At 37.1% G+C, this 21,352-nt stretch overlaps 1 protein-coding gene across 3 annotated transcripts in view; it reads left to right on the top strand.

The window, feature by feature from the left end:
• LOC121388173 (palmitoyltransferase ZDHHC1-like) overlaps nucleotides 1-14,219 on the top strand; it is a 38,432-nt gene extending 24,213 nt beyond the window's left edge. For 2 of the 3 annotated variants that reach the window (XM_041519422.1, XM_041519421.1), the window contains exons 11-15: nucleotides 1,040-1,089; nucleotides 1,575-1,674; nucleotides 6,884-6,959; nucleotides 7,601-8,148; nucleotides 9,276-14,219. In XM_041519422.1, the coding sequence (XP_041375356.1) occupies nucleotides 1,040-1,089; nucleotides 1,575-1,674; nucleotides 6,884-6,959; nucleotides 7,601-8,148; nucleotides 9,276-9,359 (858 nt within the window). In that variant the 3' untranslated portion in view covers nucleotides 9,360-14,219. Of the gene's footprint in view, nucleotides 1-1,039; nucleotides 1,090-1,574; nucleotides 1,675-6,883; nucleotides 6,960-7,600 lie in introns of all 3 variants that reach the window. The other variant, XM_041519424.1, reaches the window with a different exon arrangement.
• The last annotated feature ends 7,133 nt before the right edge of the window (nucleotides 14,220-21,352 follow it).

The raw sequence follows: 21,352 nt of genomic DNA, 5'->3' as shown, positions 1-21,352 counted from the left end.
TTTTTGCCCAAAAATTTTAATCAACATTAACTGATCTAAACTATGATTAAAAATTAGTAAAAACCACAAAAATAATACTTACCAATTCAAATATGAACTTTATTTTATGTATTTATAAAACATTTAAGTGAATATATGTGAGTAAAAATTATAAACTTGTACCCACTTAACGTGGGTTTTTTTTTCAAAAATTAAACTAGAAATTTACTTGCCCTGAATTGTACAATACTTGCCCAGATTTTTATGTGATGAATGTTAAATTTTTAAGTGAATAAAATCTATAAAAAAAACATTTCTGATTTGTATGATCTTTGTTTGTTTACTTTAACCTTCTGACTACTGCAGGCGAGATATCTCGCCCGACGTCACGCCAGTCGACATACTGTACACTGTATACAGTGCATTCCCCAATTCATATTTCCATCCGTTTTGCACACGACACTCACCGAAAACAATTTATTAACAGGAAACAAAAGACAACTTAGCTTCCTGTGCCTTTAAGATTAGATTTGACTTGGTTTTCGGCAAGTATTTTCCCTTGACAACAATAGCGACATGTCGCAGTCATTTTCAGGGATCGATAGTTGATTGTGACAGCTAATTTGTTCACATTTTCTTTTTATTTACAGAAAATGTACAGTAAACATGTTATTATATTTGTTATTTCTAGAAATCTTTTTTAATTTTTGTTAAATATACATTCAGTGTTCTCCAAACGTTTTGAAACTATCGTGGCATAACCCATGGAGGGGTTTGTCGATGAACGTTCCCAGGGACAGTTTTGAAATGGTGTAACAGTAGATCTTCCCTAGCATGGGAGACCAACTTGGTGTAATGGATGGGAGGAAAGTCTGGCTTTGAAGGTAAATAGCTAATCTTTTGTGCATGGCGGGCATGCTTTTGAAAACCATGAGGATTGCACTATGTCCCACCAACATGGCGGGATGCCAATCTGGTTATGAATTTGGAGAACACTGACATGTAATGTTTTTGAAGACGTTTCAGCTTTTATTTACTCTGTTAATAATCTGTTTTGTAGAATCCTGTGGCTTTATCAGATGCAGAAAATGGTTCGTTACAGTATAAGATGTGAGAGTTTTTACTCATTTTGCATTGTTGGTTTAATCAGTACTAGATATTCACTGTGCTATCTCTCCTACTACTGTAGCATATTTCTTTGTAACGGCTAAATAGAAAACATTACACGAGTGGCCATTAGATCCAATTACACATCAGTAAATTACACTTTATTCTAATACAACTTTCATATAAGCCTTTTTCCAATGGTTAATTTTTGTAGATGTACGCTGTCATGGGCAACCAGGATTTATCACGATGACAAAATTCCGAGAACTTGTCCAGTATACTGTCACTTCGTCTCGTCCCTAAATCCAAATTTTGTGATAAATCCTTATAGTTAACAACGAAACACAGTGATATTATCCCCTAATTAAATTGAAACTGTATTACATCATGTTTTAAATTGAAATTGTTTTACATAATGTTTTAGTTTTTCTTTGTTACATATATGTTTTTGTTGTTGAAAACATGCTGTATCATTTAATTATTTGTAGTACCAAAACGAAAAGCAGTGACATGAAAACACTTGAGGAGGTGAGCAAAGGAGAAACCCCAATCTCATTTGCGGGTCCGATTCTACACAACATAAACATGGTAGGTCCTTCTCAGTGGGATACTGTTGTATCATGTTTTGACGAACCTCAGTCCTCTGTAATGTCTAAAATTGCGTAATAAATACATTGTCTTGTTTAGAATATCCCATCTGTCACATCTGAGGTGTGCACCTCTATTTCATCTCGGGGAGGTTTCTTATCCAGGGCACAATATTTCACACGAACCGCCATTCTGTTCGCGTGTTGGTTACGCAAACTTAAATTTACGAGAACCGTAAACTGGTTACGCCATGACCTGTAAATGTTCAAAAATTAAAGCCGCACGCCCTAGTTCCATCCAGCGAAAATAAATTATAATTTGGTTAATCTACAAACCTGTAACACACTTAGATCACGTTTTTATCAAATGGAGTGAAAAAGCAGGTTTTATATCGATAAATACCATGGGAATCCCCATGTCCCAATTGCTTGAAATAATTTTGAAAGTTAGTATTCTGATGTCACCGGTAGATGTCGCTCGAAGCACAACAGTGCCTACGTCACGACAAATTTCACAGAGTGCGCACAGACTTGGGGTGCGTTCCTTTCACCTCTCCTGGACATGTTCCAACTGTTCTGTCCTGGTTGTATCCCCTCTCCAGATATCGTAAGACTTAGCAAAATTATTGGTTTTAAGGGTTTGTAACGTTTTGTATTGAGATACTTACTTGTCTGAACTTTATTGTTACTGAAAATGTTCACGAACTGTGAAGAAAAATCTCACAAATGAACAACAAGCAAACGACAACAAATCGGATGTTGATTGCGCGAAACGTGCACGAGAAAACAAACCGAACCAAAATGATAATGGTCACGTGGTATACCAACGTCTGTGACATTGAAATGGGAATATCCCCTCTAAAAATAGATTAGACCTTGTCTGCTCAACGTTTTTTTCTCAGAGGCCCGTGGCATTTTATGAAATACGAAAAATGCATTTTGTGGTATTACAAACACCAGGATTACCAGGATTACCCAAAAACACTTCAGGTGAATGGAAATGTATATTCTAAATAATAAACGGTAAGTAAAGTGCAATTTTATTTGTGAAAAACTGGGTTTAATAGCGAAAAACAACGGCGTAATGGTTAACAACTAGGGCGTGTCCCTTTAAAACTTGCAAACTTCACGATTACAGGACGTTTATTCACGCAGACATACTACTAGTATTTCGACAAATGTTTTAGGCTGAATTTTATTAGATACTTGATGCGCAGCAAATCAGTAAAGAACGTTATATTTCAACAGTTGTAATTTGCAACCAGTCTAAAATAAATGTTCAGTATAGAGTCGAGCCAAAAGAAATGTGCTCAGACCGCTGGGGACGGCTAAATTATCTGCTGCTATTTTATCTGTAAAGGAATATATGTAGACATAATATTGGATTGCCTATAATTTTACATATGTTAAAAACAGTTTTAACGTAAACAGGAATCCAAAAGTGTGACAAATTTTTTAAAATACTAACATCACATAATGAGCTTTAAAAAACCAAACATTTGGAACGTCACTGTAATATAGAAGTACCATCGATAAAGTGAAAGTAGCATAGCCACCGTAAAACGCAAAAAGGAATCCCTCCAAATGATTATGTATATATTTCAAAGGCATAGCGCCCATTATGCACAGTACGCATGTGCGTAATGCAAAAACTATATCTGGGAATAGATCGAGGCTGTCTGTAATTGTTCTATAAAATATCCTTTTAAAATTTACTCGAAAAAAAGATTACGAAAAAGAAAAAAAAATGCCTTCGAAAAAGCTCAGATTGCATCTACAGCCGACCTGAGTTTCAAACTTTTTACAGGGGGATTTCCCCCCAAATATCCTCGCTCGGGCACGCCTTTGGCGTGTGTAATGTTAAGAAAATTTCTGGCTACACCCCTGTATTTTGTTTCAGTACTGGGGCTGATATTCAGTTCTTTTATAATATTGTTAACTTTAGCAAGCATTAAAGACATCTTTTTTTGTTAAAATGTTTTCTTTTGTATTTGTTTTAGCCAAAAACTATGTATTTAAAATATAATTTCAACGTAATTTTGAGGTAACCGATCAGGTAACCCACGGGTTACGCAAATATAATTCACGTAACCGAACAATTGGTTACCTAGGTAAAAACCATGTGAACCGACTTCCTGTTCCATCAGATTTTGAAATATTGTCCCCTGCTTATCGCCCACTTATAATATTGTAACAGCACACCTTTCCGCTGGCTGTTTGAACAGAAGCTGGTTTAACTCCATCCGGTCCTGGTATTCTTCACTTATTATTATTGTTAGGTTTAAGGTGGTGGCATTGACAGTTATGATTATATTAGTGCTATTCAAAGCATCTTTTTGTCACTGTGCATTCTGTACTCAACATGGTGAGTAATGTGTGACACATATGATATTTTCAAAGGTGAATCACTGATTATCAGTGTGTGAACATCCAATGTGTATCTGTCTCTGATAATTGAATATCAGTGTGTGAACATCCAGTGTGTATCTGTCTGATAATTGAATATCAGTGTGTGAACATCCAATGTGTATTTGCAGACCTCTGATTATCGAATATCAGTGTGTGACCATCCAGTGTGTATCTGCAGACCCCTGATAATTGAATATCAGTGTGTGAACATCCAGTGTGTATCTGTAGACCCCTGATAATTGAATATCAGTGTGTGAACATCCAATGTGTATCTGTCTGATAATTGAATATCAGTGTGTGAACATCCAGTGTGTATCTGTCTGATAATTGAATATCAGTGTGTGAACATCCAGTGTGTCTCTGTCTGATAATTGAATATCAGTGTGTGAACATCCAGTGTGTATCTGTCTGATAATTGAATATCAGTGTGTGAACATCCAGTGTGTATCTGCAGACCCCTGATAATTGAATATCAGTGTGTGAACATCCAGTGTGTATCTGCAGACCTCTGATTATTGAATATCAGTGTGTGAACATCCAGTGTGTATCTGCAGACCCCTGATAATTGAATATCAGTGTGTGAACATCCAGTGTGTATCTGTCTGATAATTGAATATCAGTGTGTGAACATCCAGTGTGTATCTGTCTGATAATTGAATATCAGTGTGTGAACATCCAGTGTGTATCTGCAGACCTCTGATTATTGAATATCAGTGTGTGAACATCAGTGTGTATCTGCAGACCCCTGATAATTGAATATCAGTGTGTGAACATCCAATGTGTATCTGCAGACCCCTGATAATTGAATATCAGTGTGTGAACATCCAGTGTGTATCTGCAGACCCCTGATAATTGAATATCAGTGTGTGAACATCCAGTGTGTATCTGCAGACCCCTGATAATTGAATATCAGTGTGTGAACATCCAGTGTGTATCTGTCTGATAATTGAATATCTGTGTGTGAACATCCAGTGTGTATCTGTCTGATAATTGAATATCAGTGTGTGAACATCCAGTGTGTATCTGTCTGATAATTGAATATCAGTGTGTGAACATCCAGTGTGTATCTGCAGACCTCTGATTATTGAATATCAGTGTATGAACATCCAGTGTGTATCTGCAGACCCCTGATAATTGAATATCAGTGTGTGAACATCCAGTGTGTATCTGCAGACCTCTGATTATTGAATATCAGTTTATGAACATCCAACGTGTATCTGCAGACCCCTGATAATTGAATATCAGTGTGTGAACATCCTAAGTGTATCTGCAGACCTCTGATTAACATCCAATGTGTATCTGCAGACCCCTGATAATTGAATATTAATGTGTGAACATCCAATGTGTATCTGCAGACCCCTGATTATTGAATATCAGTGTGTGAACATCCAATGTTTATCTGCAGACCGCTGATAATTGAATATCAGTGTGTGAACATCCAATGTGTATCTGCAGACCCCTGATAATTGAATATCAGTGTGTGAACATCCAGTGTGTATCTGCAGACCCCTGATAATTGAATATCAGTGTGTGAACATCCAATGTGTATCTGCAGACCCCTGATAATTGAATATCAATGTGTGAACATCCAATGTGTATCTGCAGACCCCTGATTATTGAATATCAATGTGTGAACATCCAGTGTGTATCTGCAGACCCCTGATAATTGAATATCAGTTTGTGAACATCCAGTGTGTATCTGCAAACCCCTGATAATTGAATATCAGTGTGTGAACATCCAGTGTGTATCTGCAGACCCCTGATTATTGAATATCAATGTGTGAACATCCAATGTGTATCTGCAGACCCCTGATAATTGAATATCAATGTGTGAACATCCAGTGTGTATCTGTCTGATAATTGAATATCAGTGTGTGAACATCCAGTGTGTATCTGTCTGATAATTGAATATTGGTGTGTGAACATCCAGTGTGTATCTGTCTGATAAGTGAATATCAGTGTGTGAACATCCAGTGTGTATCTATCTAATAAGTGAATATCAGTGTGCGAACATCCAGTGTGTGAACATCCAGTGTGTATCTGTCTGATAAGTGAATATTGGTGTGTGAACATCCAGTTTGTATCTGTCTGATAAGTGAATATCAGTGTGTGAACATCCAGTGTGTATCTATCTAATAAGTGAATATCAGTGTGCGAACATCCAGTGTGTGAACATCCAGTGTGTATCTGTCTGATAAGTGAATATTGGTGTGTGAACATCCAGTTTGTATCTGTCTGATAAGTGAATATCAGTGTGAACATCCAGTGTGTATCTGTCTGATAAGTGAATATCAGTGTGTGAACATCCAGTGTGTATCTGTCTGATAAGTGAATATTGGTGTGTGAACATCCAGTTTGTATCTGTCTGATAAGTGAATATCAGTGTGTGAACATCCAGTGTGTATCTGTCTGATAAGTGAATATTGGTATGTGAACATCCAATGTGTATCAATTACCGAAGGTCTGCAGATACACACTGGATATTCACACACTGATATTCAATTCTCAGAGGTCTGCAGATACACATTGGATGTTTACACATTGGTTAATTTGTAGTTGTTTTCTCACAATTACATGAAGTTGAAATTTAGAAAACGCACTTGATTAATCAGGAATATTACATCACACATTATTTCAGACCTTTAAAAAAAACCCAGTTTAATATGCATTGGGATAAAAGTCCATGAATGCAACCATGAGCAACACAATATCAGTTTATGGAAGCTAGCACAATATATATATTTCCACATAATTCTTCTTTAAAATGATAATCTTTAACTGTTTTTTGTTTTGTTTTGCAGAATGCTAATCCATTTTATTCCACCTCTTCTGGAAGAAGAAAAAGAAAAACTAAATCTCACCATAAATCTAATATAGGTAAGTGGAGCATTGTAGTAGAGATCATTTGTACTATACAAAACTATATCTCACCATAAATCTAATATAGGTAAGTGGAGCATTGTAGTAGAGATCATTTGTACTATACAAAACTATATCTCACCATAAATCTAATATAGGTAAGTGGAGCATTGTAGTAGTAATCATTTGTACTATACAAAACTATATCTCACCATAAATCTAATATAGGTAAGTGGAGCATTGTAGTAGCAATCATTTGTACTATACAAAACTATATCTCGACATAAATCTAATATAGGCAAGTGGAGCATTGTAGTAGCAATCATTTGTACTATACAAAACTAGATCTCGACATAAATCTAATATAGGTAAGTGGAGTATTGTAGTAGAGATCATTTGTACTATACTAAACTAGAGCTCAGCATAAATGTAATATAGGTAAGTGGAGTATTGTAGTAGTGATCATTTTTACCACACATTTGTTACAATAAAAGATTGTGAGGAAATCAATTCACACAAAAAAAAAAAATTGATTTTGATCAAACAACAGTAAACAACAGTACTCTTGGGATATTTATTTCTGTAAATGTTTTGCTGTCTTCATTATGTTGTATTTTACTCTCAACATCTTTTCTCTGTCTTTTTGTCTTGGGGTACAGATAATGGTATTGTGCATGGTACAAATGTTGAGAAGAATGCATCCACCGCCAGTTCACATCACTCGGACTACCACTCCGACTCTGCGGAATCCCTTGTCGAGGTGAATCCAAGCAAACCAACAGACGTCTGTTCCACAGATAGCGCTGTGGTAATGGGGAACCAGTATTCGTCGCAAGCCAGTGCCATGTCGAGCGTGGGCAAACACGTGAAGAAAAAGAAGAAGTCCCGAGGCAAGAGTCACGACGTGGACAACGCATTAAACGAAACGACGATCTTCACCGTAAACGATGAGGCCAAGTTGAACTTGGATGGATCTCTAGATTATACAGACGGCTTCAGAACCTTGCCGCTGACCCCGGTGTTGCTACGGAAACAAGCCAGTGAAGTTCCTCCTCTTGATTTCGGGGGACTCCGGTCAAGCACAGAGAGCTCCAGTACATACAGGCCCTACACCGGGACGGTCCGGTCAACAGATACCGTTTTGTATTCGGGCGAACAGCCACTACAAAGCTTGAAGTCTGTTCCCGAGTTTCAGTTGGATACTGAGGTTTAGATCTTTAAAACTGAACTTTAAATATGATACATAAATTTCAGTGTTTACCGATACTGAACTGTAAATACAAACAGATGCCTAAATTCAGGTGTATAGTGATAATGAACTGTACTTAGAAACTGGTACTTAAGTTTAGATAAGCTTGCCCAAATTTCATAGTTCTGTTGTCTCTAAATTTATAATTATGTTGTATCTCAAAACTTATAATTATGATGTATTTTTTGCCATTGTTAGAAACAAATTACTTGGAATTCGTTGCATTGATTAGATGGTGAGAAGTATATTGTTTCAGCCCTTGTAGTCAAGATTTTAACTATTCCAGACATTTCCAGTGTCAAATTCCTGTTAACTCCACTTTTTAAAAACTTTTTTTAAACTTTTTTTTTCTTCTTTTTTTGGTGGGGGTATTCCAATCTGCCCTAGATGATAACCTCTATAATGCTGCATTCATTAAAAGTCAACAATATCATATTTCCTAATTCACAAGTTGTGAAGAGAGTTTTCGTTTGACCTGAGAACACAACTTGTGAACTGTAGTAGGATTTTCTGTCTCAAACTTCACAAATGGCGAAACAAACACAAATTGGAGATTGGACTGACAATGCAGATTGTCTATAAATCGCGTGAACACTCTCCACTTGGCTGAAGTCCCATTCACAATTTAGAACTTGAGAATTCACGTTATTCACAAGCACCAAATGAATGCAGCAAAAGCCTTTAAGTATTATAAGACTTCAGCTGTTATTGGTGTCCATTTCTCTCATATTTGAGAATTAATACAGTTATAATGCATGTTCTCTAACATTTCAGTAATTACACTGTTATAGTGCAAGGTTCTGCCTATCAGTCTTCATGTCTGTGTCCAAAACAAATTAATTTTGTTGGTTTTTTCCCCTTGAATATGTTTGGGTAGTAACCACTTCAGACCATATTGAAAAGTTATGTCCCTTTGCACAGATTTGTATGTCAGAATTATAAGATGGTTTTGTTTGTTTTTTGTAATTTTAGATACGACTCACTGTGAGCTTGTTTGGACTTTATACCTTAAAATTGGACTTTAATTGTAATTAATATAATATTCTAGAATTATGCTCTAATTTTGATATCTGCGTTAATTTCAGAAAATGATGATGGTGTGTCTAGATTCCAAAGGTCCTAACACTAACCCTATCCCTGCCCCGACCTTGACAACAGGACATTTGTAATGAAATGATGTAACATGCATCATATGAGGTACATTGCTAATGACGTTTTCGAGTAGCAGGCATTCAGAATTGCTGGACGTGCCCAAGTTGCCGACTCCTACACAGTACTACAGTTAGACTGTCGCTAGACTAGACCTCCAGGCAAAATGGTGTCAAGCTCACACTTTTTTTATCTGCCAACTCTGCATAGCAAAAGCTAGTAATACATTTGTCTTGCTTGTTTGGAGAAACAATCGTAGTAGCTAAATTCTGTCTGGCTTTAGATCAGGTTTTTTTCCCCAATAAGTTCTGGTCTGATTACGGTATTGGTCAACTAGCAGTAATAAGATTTTTGTTACACTAATAACTCTGGTAAGTCATCAAGCCATGGTTTAATCTTTTTTTATTATAATTAAAAAAAAAAAATGTTTGTGTGTGGGGTGGGGGAATCAACTTTGTCACTGGAGGCATCAAGTTGTGGCTTTGTGATGGTGAAGACTCCAGTGAATTATTTGGTTTTGACAGTAGTAAAACCAGTTATCAGCAGTCCACTTTTCAATCACTTGTTAAACAAATAACATGGCCATAATGTAATTACTTTAAGAAAAAAGAAGAAAAATATGTTATTTCTATTTTGACCAAAAAATTTATTGCTAGGTTTTGCCATTGAATGATGGATCATTGCTGATAGCCAGAACCTTAGCTTATGCATAGTAGTTTACTGATCAGTATTCCCTTGGGATAACAGTATTTCTTGAGGATAATCCTACTAGAATAAATAAATACTGAAGACTACATAAACTATATGTAACTAACGGTTGTATGGACCAGGTTGTTCTAATTATACTGTTGGTTTTGCAGCTGTATACAATGAAATCAATCATTCCATGTTTAATATGAACAGTATTTGGTGCATGTTGACCATCCATTCCTGCATTGCTCATATTGATGCAACCAATAACAATCAACTGTCATTTTGTAATCTGTTGTAAAGTGTCTTGCTGTTTGTGTATTGGAATGTACATTGAGAGTATTTGTCAGTCATTGTTGCCCATCTTTACAAAGTATGCAAGAAGGCATAATATGGTGTTATTGTTAACTGTACTATTTATTAGTCCCATCAGTACAAATGGATGGAACTATAGGTTTCATAACCGTCCTTGTGCAGATGTAGCTCTGTGTGATTTTAAAAAATAAAATTCACTAATTGTTCGTAAAATTTTGCAAGTGTCAGAACTACATCTGTAGCCCTGCGTCTGTCCCACATATCGTTTTCTGGACATATTTTTCACAATGCCTCAAGATATTGAGCTGACATTTTGTGTATGGCTTTATCATGTACTGTTACAGATCAAGTTTATCTTTCGTGGCAATTTACCCATTTATGAAAGAGTTATGGCCTTTAAAATTAGGAGATACGGACATTTGATTTCTAGATTCTGTTTTTTTGTTTTGTTTTTATGCATCTGTAATTTTTGGGATGCGGTAGGGGACATGTATTGCTTTAGCAGTATTCTCAAAATTAATGTTATTCTTATAATGAAGCAAACTTGTATGATTGATTTTAATGACAACTGTCTATATAGCGTGTTTGTTACAATTTCTGCCCCAGGAGATATATGCATTTTTCAAAATAAAGAGTACACCGAAGACCTATGATCTACCCACTACATGTACTCGTCATTCCTGTTGGAAATCATTTTGAAGGAGGCGGGTACGTACCTATAAATAGTGATTGAATTTTGTGAATTCACTTTAATCTCAAGTTGATGATCACTACGTATTGCTGTCAGGGTCGTTAGAGAAACCTACTCTAGGACCCTAGCTGGTTTAAATAGCCTTATAAAAAATATAATTTGCAAGTTAGTGACCATTCCTTTTCATTCTGTGTCAGTAGTCATAGTTTCAATTAATAAAAGTGTTAGTATTTTGCAAGTATACAGGTACATTGTTAATAGTCAACCTATGGATGCAAACTGTTTGAATTCATGGTACATTTTTGGTTTTTATTTTTGAGGTGAAAACACGATCATAGACCTGCAAACCTATCGAGAGTGAGGGATGTATGTCAGTTTAGTTCCTCTTGTCGGAACAATCCTTAAAGGTTTTAATGCTTAAATTGTGCTCTTTGTTTAAAATTTTGGATTGGGCAGGCCTGTAGGAATATGATGCCTGGAGGGGGAGGACACAATATCTAGTGGGTGGGTTGGAGAGACACAAGCTAGATTTAGAATATGATGCCTGGAGGGGGACGGCACACTATCTTGTGGGTGGGTTGGAGAAACACAAGCTAGATTTGGAATATGATGCCTGGAGGGGGAGGACACAATATCTAGTGGGTGGGTTGGAGAGAGACGAGCTAGATTTGGCTTTATTAATATGGAGTAGGACAAATTTTTTTTACATTTTAGATCATCTTGGTGGTGGGGGGCTATAGGTAGGACACTGTGACTGAGAATGTCACTTGAGGACAAAAATGTAAAAAAAAATTCCGCTACTCCTACGGGTTTGTTGGGTCAAGCTTTAGTCCTAAAGTGGACAAGTAATAATGTATATGATCGTGGGAAATGTGATCTCCCACCGTCATGATATAATGGTTGTATTTGTGTTTGTTTAAAGTTCATTTATTTATTAGAAACAGTCTGTGATAATGTGTCCAAGCCATTGTACTTTTTCTACTGTGATACTATAGTGTATTATTTAAAAAGAATGTTTTCCTTTGTTTTTTTAATAGCAGTGGTATATTGAGTTAATTTATTTAATACAGAACTAAGAATGTGTCCTGTACATGAGTGTAGTAGTTTGTTAATTTGTGATGTAGTGTTTCGTCTTTTATATACAGTTTGCTTGTGTTTTAGTGTGTGGGGTTTTATTTAGGTAAGAGTGTACATGTATGTGAGCATTTTGGTGCAAGTTTTGTTTTTTGTTTTTTTTTGGTCAGAATGCAAAGCAAGCTGGATTTGTTTTTAACCAACATGTAAGATAAATGGTACCCAACAGACACTAGATTCAATTTGTTACATATCCTCAAAAGTGCAGACGCAAAAAGTTACTGACTGCAGTTGCAGTTAACTTGTGCATCACAGAGCAGTCAGTTTCGGGTTAACTTACACATCACAGAGCAATCCATTTCAGTCGTGCTTGTTTCATTAGATGGTATGGCTATGGCATCAGGATCATTGCTGTGGAGTAGCCAGTCATATGTCTGTAAATCGATGTCAGGGTTATATTGGAGATCACCATATGATACCAAAATTTATTTTACAGTATTCTATCCAGCAGGTAATAAAATTAACCAACTTGATGTGGACCATTGTTAACTTAACATTTATATATATCCGTATTCTTTATATTAATGTAATGCATGTGCCAAAAGATTATAAAATAAATAAGAATTGACTTGGAAGCTGGTAATTGTAAATTCATGGTAAAAAATAAGATTTTCATTGGAGATTTTTAACAAACTTGCACAATTCCCCTATAGTAGGGTTCAAATTTTATCACGGCAACGATGGCAAATGTCATGATTACCCTTCTTATTTGCTGTTATGCCCCGAAAATCAGACGTTGCTGATGGCAAAAACAAATACTGCGGTGCCCTAACTGGTTTGCCACCGAGCCCTTCCCATACATTGCATGTTGTGTATGTAAGGAGTAGTAAAATCACCATTGGTAATATGGTAAGAGGCATCCATCCATGTCCAACAAATTACATAGGCTAGAGCCTAGTGGTGGGAATCTGTTGGAATCTCATCATCTGTTATAATTGGTGTGCATCAACCGGTCAACTTTTCATTACTCTGTCAGAATTATATGAACGTAACAAGGATTTGAATTATAAGGATCAAGAACCTATTGTCGTGTTTTAACTTACAAATGGCTAATTTTACCTTAAATAATAACTATTGAATACATGAGTTTTTTTAAATATATTTTATGGTACATGTAAACAACCCCAGCCCCAGCATATTTACATCAATTCTGTCTTCTAAAACCGCAGGGACAGTTTAACATTTGCCACATAATTGATTATGGTACTGTCTAATTGGTCAGCACATGGTGGAGAAACAGATCAGTTTTCAGTATTAGTCACTACCAGAGCCCAAGGCAACAGGTTAGTGTTAGAACATTTCATAGAAAACCAGTTGCCATCGTGCCCCTCTTTTGCCCTTGTAACTTGCCTTGGTGGCCTGATTTCTATTATTAAACCAAAGGCAATACTTGCTGTGTCCCCCAAAACATTTGACTTCTGTTGTGACAGTGACTTGAACAATAGGCATTCAACTCTCTTTCTTCTTTTTATTTATTTTTTATTTCATAGTATTTGTGTTATTGTTGGATTTATTTTCCATTCTGCATTTGTATTATGGTTTACTGAACATTTCACTGCATACTTTTTGAATGAAGAGTATGGGATCATATTATTGTCAGATTTTTACACGTTTCTTTGAACATTTCTCCATAATATTTCGTAATGTCCATGTGTCCATCTTTCCATTAGTGAAATAAAGCACTTAATTTTATTTTAAGGGTAGACATAACATATTTTAGACTAGCATACAGTACTGATAAATGGAATGCTGTGTAAATGTTACACATGGAATATTATATATTGTTTATTTCTCCTTGTTTACATGTCGTCTGCACTTGTTTTTATTATTTTATTTCTATTTCAAGAGACTTAAAAGTAATTGATCCGTCCATAGATTCAGTTGTTACCGTTTTATTATATTTTAATTGTGTTTTTAGTACTTATTTTAGCTTTTAAAAATGAACTTAACTTAATAATATTTATGTTGTTATATTTTATGACATTGTGATATTTTATGACACTATGTTTGGAATGACATTAGTTTGAAAAATAAATAATGAGCGATTGTACTGACAGTTTTACTGATTTCTTTCCGTGAAGCAACATACATTCGTATACAGTGTAGATGGAAGTTTTCCCATTCCAGTCAGTAGAACATTCACCTGTCTGGGTCGTAGGATCGAATCTCCTCGGCAGACACACGGTGTCTGTCCCATCCCTACCTGTGTTTTACGATTGATTGATATATCAAAGACTGGTATGTGCTGTCTTGTCTGTGGGAGAGAGAGCATATAAAAGATGCTGATATTGGAAAAAAAATATTATTTCTTGAAATTATGCCCTCCTCTGCCCGCCCCCCCCCCCCCCCCCCCCCCCCAAAAAAAAATCAATAAACTTTAAAACTTCCTCGTTTACGTGTAGTTACAAAGTATCGAAAACTTACCTGTATCTTGATCGAAGTTGTGTACTTGCATTCATCTCTAATTTGCATTCTGTTTCAAATATGGAATGTTTGCAAAAAAAAAAAAATTCTGCACACGTACACACCACTGGTGTAGGAAGTGTGTGTGTGGGGGGGGGGGGGGGTAAGGGGGGCATGTGCCCTCCACATTTCAGATAGTTTGCTTTATAGTAGTGTGCCCCCACCCCAACGTTTTGGCACCTTTCTACGCCACTCCACGCACGCACACAAAATGATGGATCTGCGCATACCTGGTGACTCGCGCATTTGTAACAAAGATCACGCAATGCTAATATAATCTCAAGCTTTTTAAAACAAAAACTTTTATAATGGTGGTTTGTATTTTAGAGCTGAATGGAATTATATGCCGAATATGCATTTGTATTCGTCATCTACTAATAGTAATACAGCATAACAACCTGCCCTCGTTCAGTACCAACAAGCACTGCCGATGAGCGACTTATAATGTATATGGTGTAACATTGGGCAAAGTGTAATCATTTTTAAAACTTGCACTTTCTCGATTTTTAGAGATCTCCATTTTGGGCTTTTAACCTCCCCCCCCCCCCCCCCCCCCAAACAAACACCATGGTGATTCCTTGACCATGGCTTCGCTCTGAACCTGACCAAGAGCCTGTGCATGTTGCACAACCACTAGACCCCGGGGGGGGGGGGGGGGGGGGGGGCGGGGATGCCCCCGAACTCCTAGTGTCTTGCGCATTCTATGCTTGTTCGTACCAAAAATTCATCTGCCCTCCACACACACACACACACACACACACACAATCTTAGATCCGGCCTTGAAGTTGACAGGTCTGTCCGCACCTGCACACAAGTTGCGTATCGATCTCGAGCATGTTTGATTAGGCGATACAAAATGTGTCTAATGCTGGAATCAGACTGTCAACTTTCACGACGCAGTTGGCCAATTTCGCTGCAATACCTTCCCATGCTGACTTAGCCTATTTATGCTGTTCGTAACAGAAGAAAACGAAGAGAACAGAATGTTGGACTTCTTTCAAACCTCTGAAAGTAAAATCTTTTTCTTTTATTTTCTTTTTTAAATTTAATATTTTTATTCCTTTTCTTCATCAACAGAGCAGTGCATTAGAAAAACAATATGCACATAATCCGTTTCTTGTACATAGAAATCATAGAAATCAGAGAATTCAGTATCTTTATATTGTGTTTTCCCATTATAACCCTAATGCATTTCGTATAACTTAACATTTTTCTTTAATTCTCTTTGCTTTTCGGGGTGTGTATAAATATATGTGTGTATACCTGACATAGCACCCTCTTCGTTTGCCTTCCGAGCACAGGGGGAAAACGCCGAGAATTATGACGGAAATCAACGACAGGTTCATCTTCGACAGCGAACAGCTCTTTTCGTTAAACAGAGCCACCCTTCCTTATATATATACTCTTCAAAAAAAGAAACGCAAAAGGATACAAATGGGTTATAACTCCGATTTTATGTTTCCTACCGGTTCATGCTTTGTGAATATAAGGTCATTGCATGTCCCAAACACATTCCCACGGTTACATTCGATAAAACGCAGCTACTGTACAATAAAGTTCCAAAATGTGAATATTCGCAAAAACGCAGCCACGTGCAAACCATGTCACCACTGCACGTGCGTTGTCTGCACGTGCAACATGAACACCGACAGTATAAAAGTGCAGGGTGTTCGCTTGCCTGGCCTCTGTATCTGGCCGACAGTTGACAATCCAGGACATGCCACGTCTCAGTGAACCGCAGAGAAACAATGCCATCGGCCGACTAGACGCAGGCGAATCCAGAACGGCCGTTGCCAGGGCATTCCATGTGTCCCCAAGCACCATCTCCAGACTGTGGGACCGTTACCAGCAACATGGATCAACACGTGACCTCCCTAGATCCGGTCGACCACGGGTCACTACCCCCGGGCAGGACCGCTACATCCGGGTACGCCACCTTCGGGAACGATTGACTACTGCCACCTCCACAGCCGCAGCAATACCAGGTTTGCGCAGGATATCCGACCAGACCGTACGGAACCGCCTACGTGAGGTAGGAATTCGTGCCAGACGTCCAGTTCGAGGTGTCATCTTAACACCACAACACCGTCGACTCCGACTGCAGTGGTGCCAGATTCATCGACAATGGCCTCAACTGCGATGGAGACAGGTGTGGTTCAGTGACGAGTCCCGATTTCTGCTCCGACGTCATGATGGAAGATGTCGCGTGTATAGGCGTCGTGGTGAACGTTATGCGGCAAACTGCGTGCAGGAAGTGGACAGATTCGGCGGGGGTAGTGTCATGGTGTGGGCAGCCATCTCACACACTGGCAGAACTGACCTGGTCCACGTGCAGGGCAACCTGAATGCACAGGGCTACATTGACCAGATCCTCCGGCCACACATCGTTCCAGTTATGGCCAACGCCAACGCAGTGTTCCAACATGACAACGCCAGGCCTCACACAGCACGTCTCACAACGGCTTTCCTACAGAACAACAACATTAATGTCCTTCCTTGGCCATCGATATCACCGGATTTGAACCCAATTGAGCATCTATGGGACGAGTTGGACCGACGCCTCCGACAGCGACAACCACAGCCCCAGACCCTGCCCGAGCTGGCAGCAGCCTTGCAGGCCGAGTGGGCCACCATCCCCCGGGACGTCATCCGTACTCTGGTTGCTTCAATGGGCAGGCGGTGCCAGGCAGTTGTCAACACACGCGGAGGCCACACCCGGTATTGACTCCAGATGACCTTGACCTTGGTGGTGTGTCCTATCACTTACTCACAATGGACTAGAGTGAATTGTGAACAATCCTGCAACATTTGGTAATTATCGGACTCACCATTCAATAATTAAATCAATTCTCCAAATGTTACGACAATGTGGTTTTGCGTTTCTTCTTTTGAAGAGTATATATAGATAAATAGATAGATAGATAGATATAGATATACTAAAAAGGGCAATTTGTGTTTGTGGAAGCGATATCTCTAGAGGACATGCTCCCGGGAACATTTTAAAATGAAGATGCTCAAAAGATGCTTTTTCAGAGCAATTCAGTGTTGTATGTTGTGTATGATGAACAAACAGAAAGACAAGTGACCTCCCCTGAGTCCGCTAATGTTGCTTCCGGAATGAATTACAATATACCCACGTTCACATCTATTAAGCATGGAAACACACGAATACGTGTAACACGTGTAACACTCTTTATTATGAAAATAATTATTATTACTGCCAACAAATCTGATAAATATTATTTTCATGCGTGTCTCATAATATACCTCATTGGCTGCCATTTGATTTACATATGCAGATTTAGCCTGCTAAAAGGTTAAGTTTCGTTAACAATGCTTATTTGTATGACAGCCAAAGACAGCAACAATTACCATGTTATTGAGCTGTCTATAATGGGTAATATAAAACGATGAAACCGGGTTCTCTACAATATTTATAGTGCAATATTTCAGTTGTAAAATGTAGGAAAATGTCTTTAAAATACATTGCACACGTTAACCAATTCCATCTGTTAAACATGTTGACAGAATAATATCAATTTCATGAATACTTTTAAAAACAAGAAAATCCTAACACGCACTTTTGCCCATCTCATCGGTCAAAATCTAAAACAACTCCAGCAGTCTCTACTGTGACACAACATGATCTTTCAAAGAGCGCTCAGATTCCATGACTGGAGAGAAGAAACGTCTCTTAAAGCTATCTCTTATTACTAAAAACACCATGTAGTCACTGAGGGAGGCAGCGATACGTAGAGTACAACTTATAGTCTGGACACTTTATGTAATTTGTTAAAAAAAAAAATTGCTACATTTTGTAACATTTTTTTTTAAGTTTAGTTTCTTTGTATACCTAGTATGAATAAATCCATTGTTGGCATTTTTACCTATCATAAATTTTTTCAATAAAACCAAACATCTTTAGTGACCGTCTTGGGATGGGTGCATGGGACGTTGTAGTTTTGCCAACAAGCCTTTTTCTGAAGAAATCTTTCGAAAGCTTTTTTCTAACTGCTTTATCTGACTGTTCTTGTGTACCATGTCTTCCGAACTGATCATACTTGCAATATCCAGTATGCACGTCTTGTCAGGTAAAATCAATAGCATGTTGGATAGTTTCTGTTTTTAGCGCAAGATCTGTCCATGCATTCAATACATCATTCTAAAAAGAATTTTAAATTTTTTTATTGACATATTCTCCAACATTGGCTCCCATTTTAGATATAGCTACATTATCCATATATTTAGTTAAAAAAACATTTCCATTTGCGGTCTGATTGAAAGTAGCGTCTTAACCATGAAACTTTTAGAGCTTTAATAAATATTAATGTTTCAATCATTTTTAACCCACCCTCAGTATAATTTGTTTGTAATAACTGAGCGTTTAATTCTATCTGGACCATCTGTCCATATAAATGAGAAAAAAAAAATCATTCTATTTATTTTTAATACATATATTCATTAGGTGGATTTGGTAGATTGGTAAAAATATGATTTAATTTTTTTTACAACTGTTATCCTACCACATATAGTTCCGAATCTGCCACGCCACAAATTTAATTGTTTTTCTATTTTTACCAGCTTTTTATCCAAATTCAGTGATCAAATATTATCTAGTTATTTATTAAGTGTTATACCTAGAACCTCAAAATTGTTTTCACACCAATCTAGACTTAGCTCTTTGTACATTTCTGCCATGGTATTCGCCAGGGTACCTAATCCAATAGTTTTTGTTTTTGTCTTATGTATTTTCAGGCCCGATATGTATCTAAAAATATCTAAAATATGAATTGCATTTCTAAGAGAGAAAGAAGATCCATCTAAATACAGTTGAGTGTCATCGGCAAATTGTCCTATTTTATATTCAAGCCACCCTATATCAATTACTTTAATAAGAGGATTTGTCCGGACAAGAATTCCAAGAATTTCTTCACCTAATATAAATAAATATGGCGAAAGGGGGTCTCCTTGCTGACAGCCTCTTTCGATGTTGAAAAGTTCCGAGAAATGTCCGTTTTGTAAAATGTTTGCCGTTGCATCATTGTAAAAAGTATATACCCATCTTCGAATTGATGGACCGAAACCAAAATAATTTAAAGTTTTGTGTATGAATTGCATTGATATAGAATCAAACGTTTTTTCAAAATTAGTTACAAGTATTAGTCCTGGCATGCTATTAGTCTTACTTTCGAATAAAATATCATTCAATGTCCTTATAGTTTTCCTAATAAAGCGTCCTTCTACAATGCCTTTTTGGTCTTCATTTAGTTACTATTTAAAATTCCTTTTATTCGAGTTGCTATGCAGGCGGATGCTAGTTTATAAACGACATTAAGCAGTAATAGAGGTATCCAGCTTTTTAAAATATGTCTGTTTTTATTTGCTTTTGGTATACAAGTAATTACCCCTCTTCTAAGTGATACAGACAATTGTTCCTTATCATAACCTTCATTTATAGTTCTTAAAACAAAATCACCTAAGTCTATCAGAAAAACTTTTAAAAACTCAATCGTGAACCCTAGAATCTAAATATCCGCACATACCTTTCCTACAGTAAGGAATAATACCAGTTGTTATATAAACTGTATTGTCATACACAATAAGTGCATAATGGCACCACTACCCCTCATATTGAGCCAAATTATTAAAAATGTGATATCGTCTTGCATTGTATATTTATTTATATTAGGTGAAGAAATTCCAGGACTTTTATTGTTCTTCATTTTCATTTTAACATCGATACTAATTCCTGCATACATATTTTACCTTCCAATTTATTTGAAGTTTCTTTGTTAAATTTTGGAATATTCGTGTTAATGAAGTCGCTAATATTTTCAGTCGAAAATGTGTTAATTTTCAGTTACTACATGTGGCATACATCTTTTTTCTATGGATGTAACTAATATCTCTCATGTTGGTTGAATCCCTAACACTACTGCAAGATAGTATGCGTGTCTGGATGTTTGACTTTCTAAGACAGAAGAAAACTAATGAAAAATAGCCATGTCATTTCCTTTAAATCCCTATATGTGTATATAATGCAGTCGTCGTCGTCGTCGTCTCTGTCTCTCTCTCTCTCTCTCTCTCTCTCTCTCTCTCTCTCTCTCTCTCTCTCTCTCTCTCTCTCTCTCTCTCTCTCTCTCTCTCTCTCTCTCTACTGAAGAGACCGATTCAAATGCTGTTTCAACGATCTGCCCAGTTGGCACCTCATCAGAATATATAAGGTCACTTCTGTTGCCAAAATATACCCTCTGACCAAAATACTTCTTCAGTCTGTCTTCCAGCCTGTCGGTCTTGTACTGAGGATTGTAGAAATCGGGGAAATGTGTTTGGGTAAACAGACAATATCGTTTTCATAGTATTGTCATACATTCAGCCTACGATCCTCTCGTAATGTTCATTTGGACATAATCACAATTATGCTCAAATACTTTGTCGTGTGCTCTCTTATCTTTAATTTCATCTACTTTTGGGGTTTCTGTCATTATGTTTAAAACGGAAGCTTTTAAGTGTCTTCATACTGGTTATTTCTGTATAATTACATGTTTATTGTAATATCATTAGTTTCATCTACTTTGGGGTTTGCCCCTGAAAAACCATACTAAAACATTTGTTTTTGCGCTTAAGTAGAGGGTTTCAACCCCCAAAATCCCCTTCCTGCACAAACACCTGGAATAAAATGTGTTTATGTCGCACAACTACCAACATTTTGGTATACTG

The sequence above is a fragment of the Gigantopelta aegis genome, chromosome 14 (assembly GCF_016097555.1).
Source record: "Gigantopelta aegis isolate Gae_Host chromosome 14, Gae_host_genome, whole genome shotgun sequence".
Lineage (NCBI taxonomy): Eukaryota > Metazoa > Mollusca > Gastropoda > Neomphalida > Peltospiridae > Gigantopelta > Gigantopelta aegis.
This window is presented reverse-complemented; position numbering and strand designations above follow the sequence as displayed.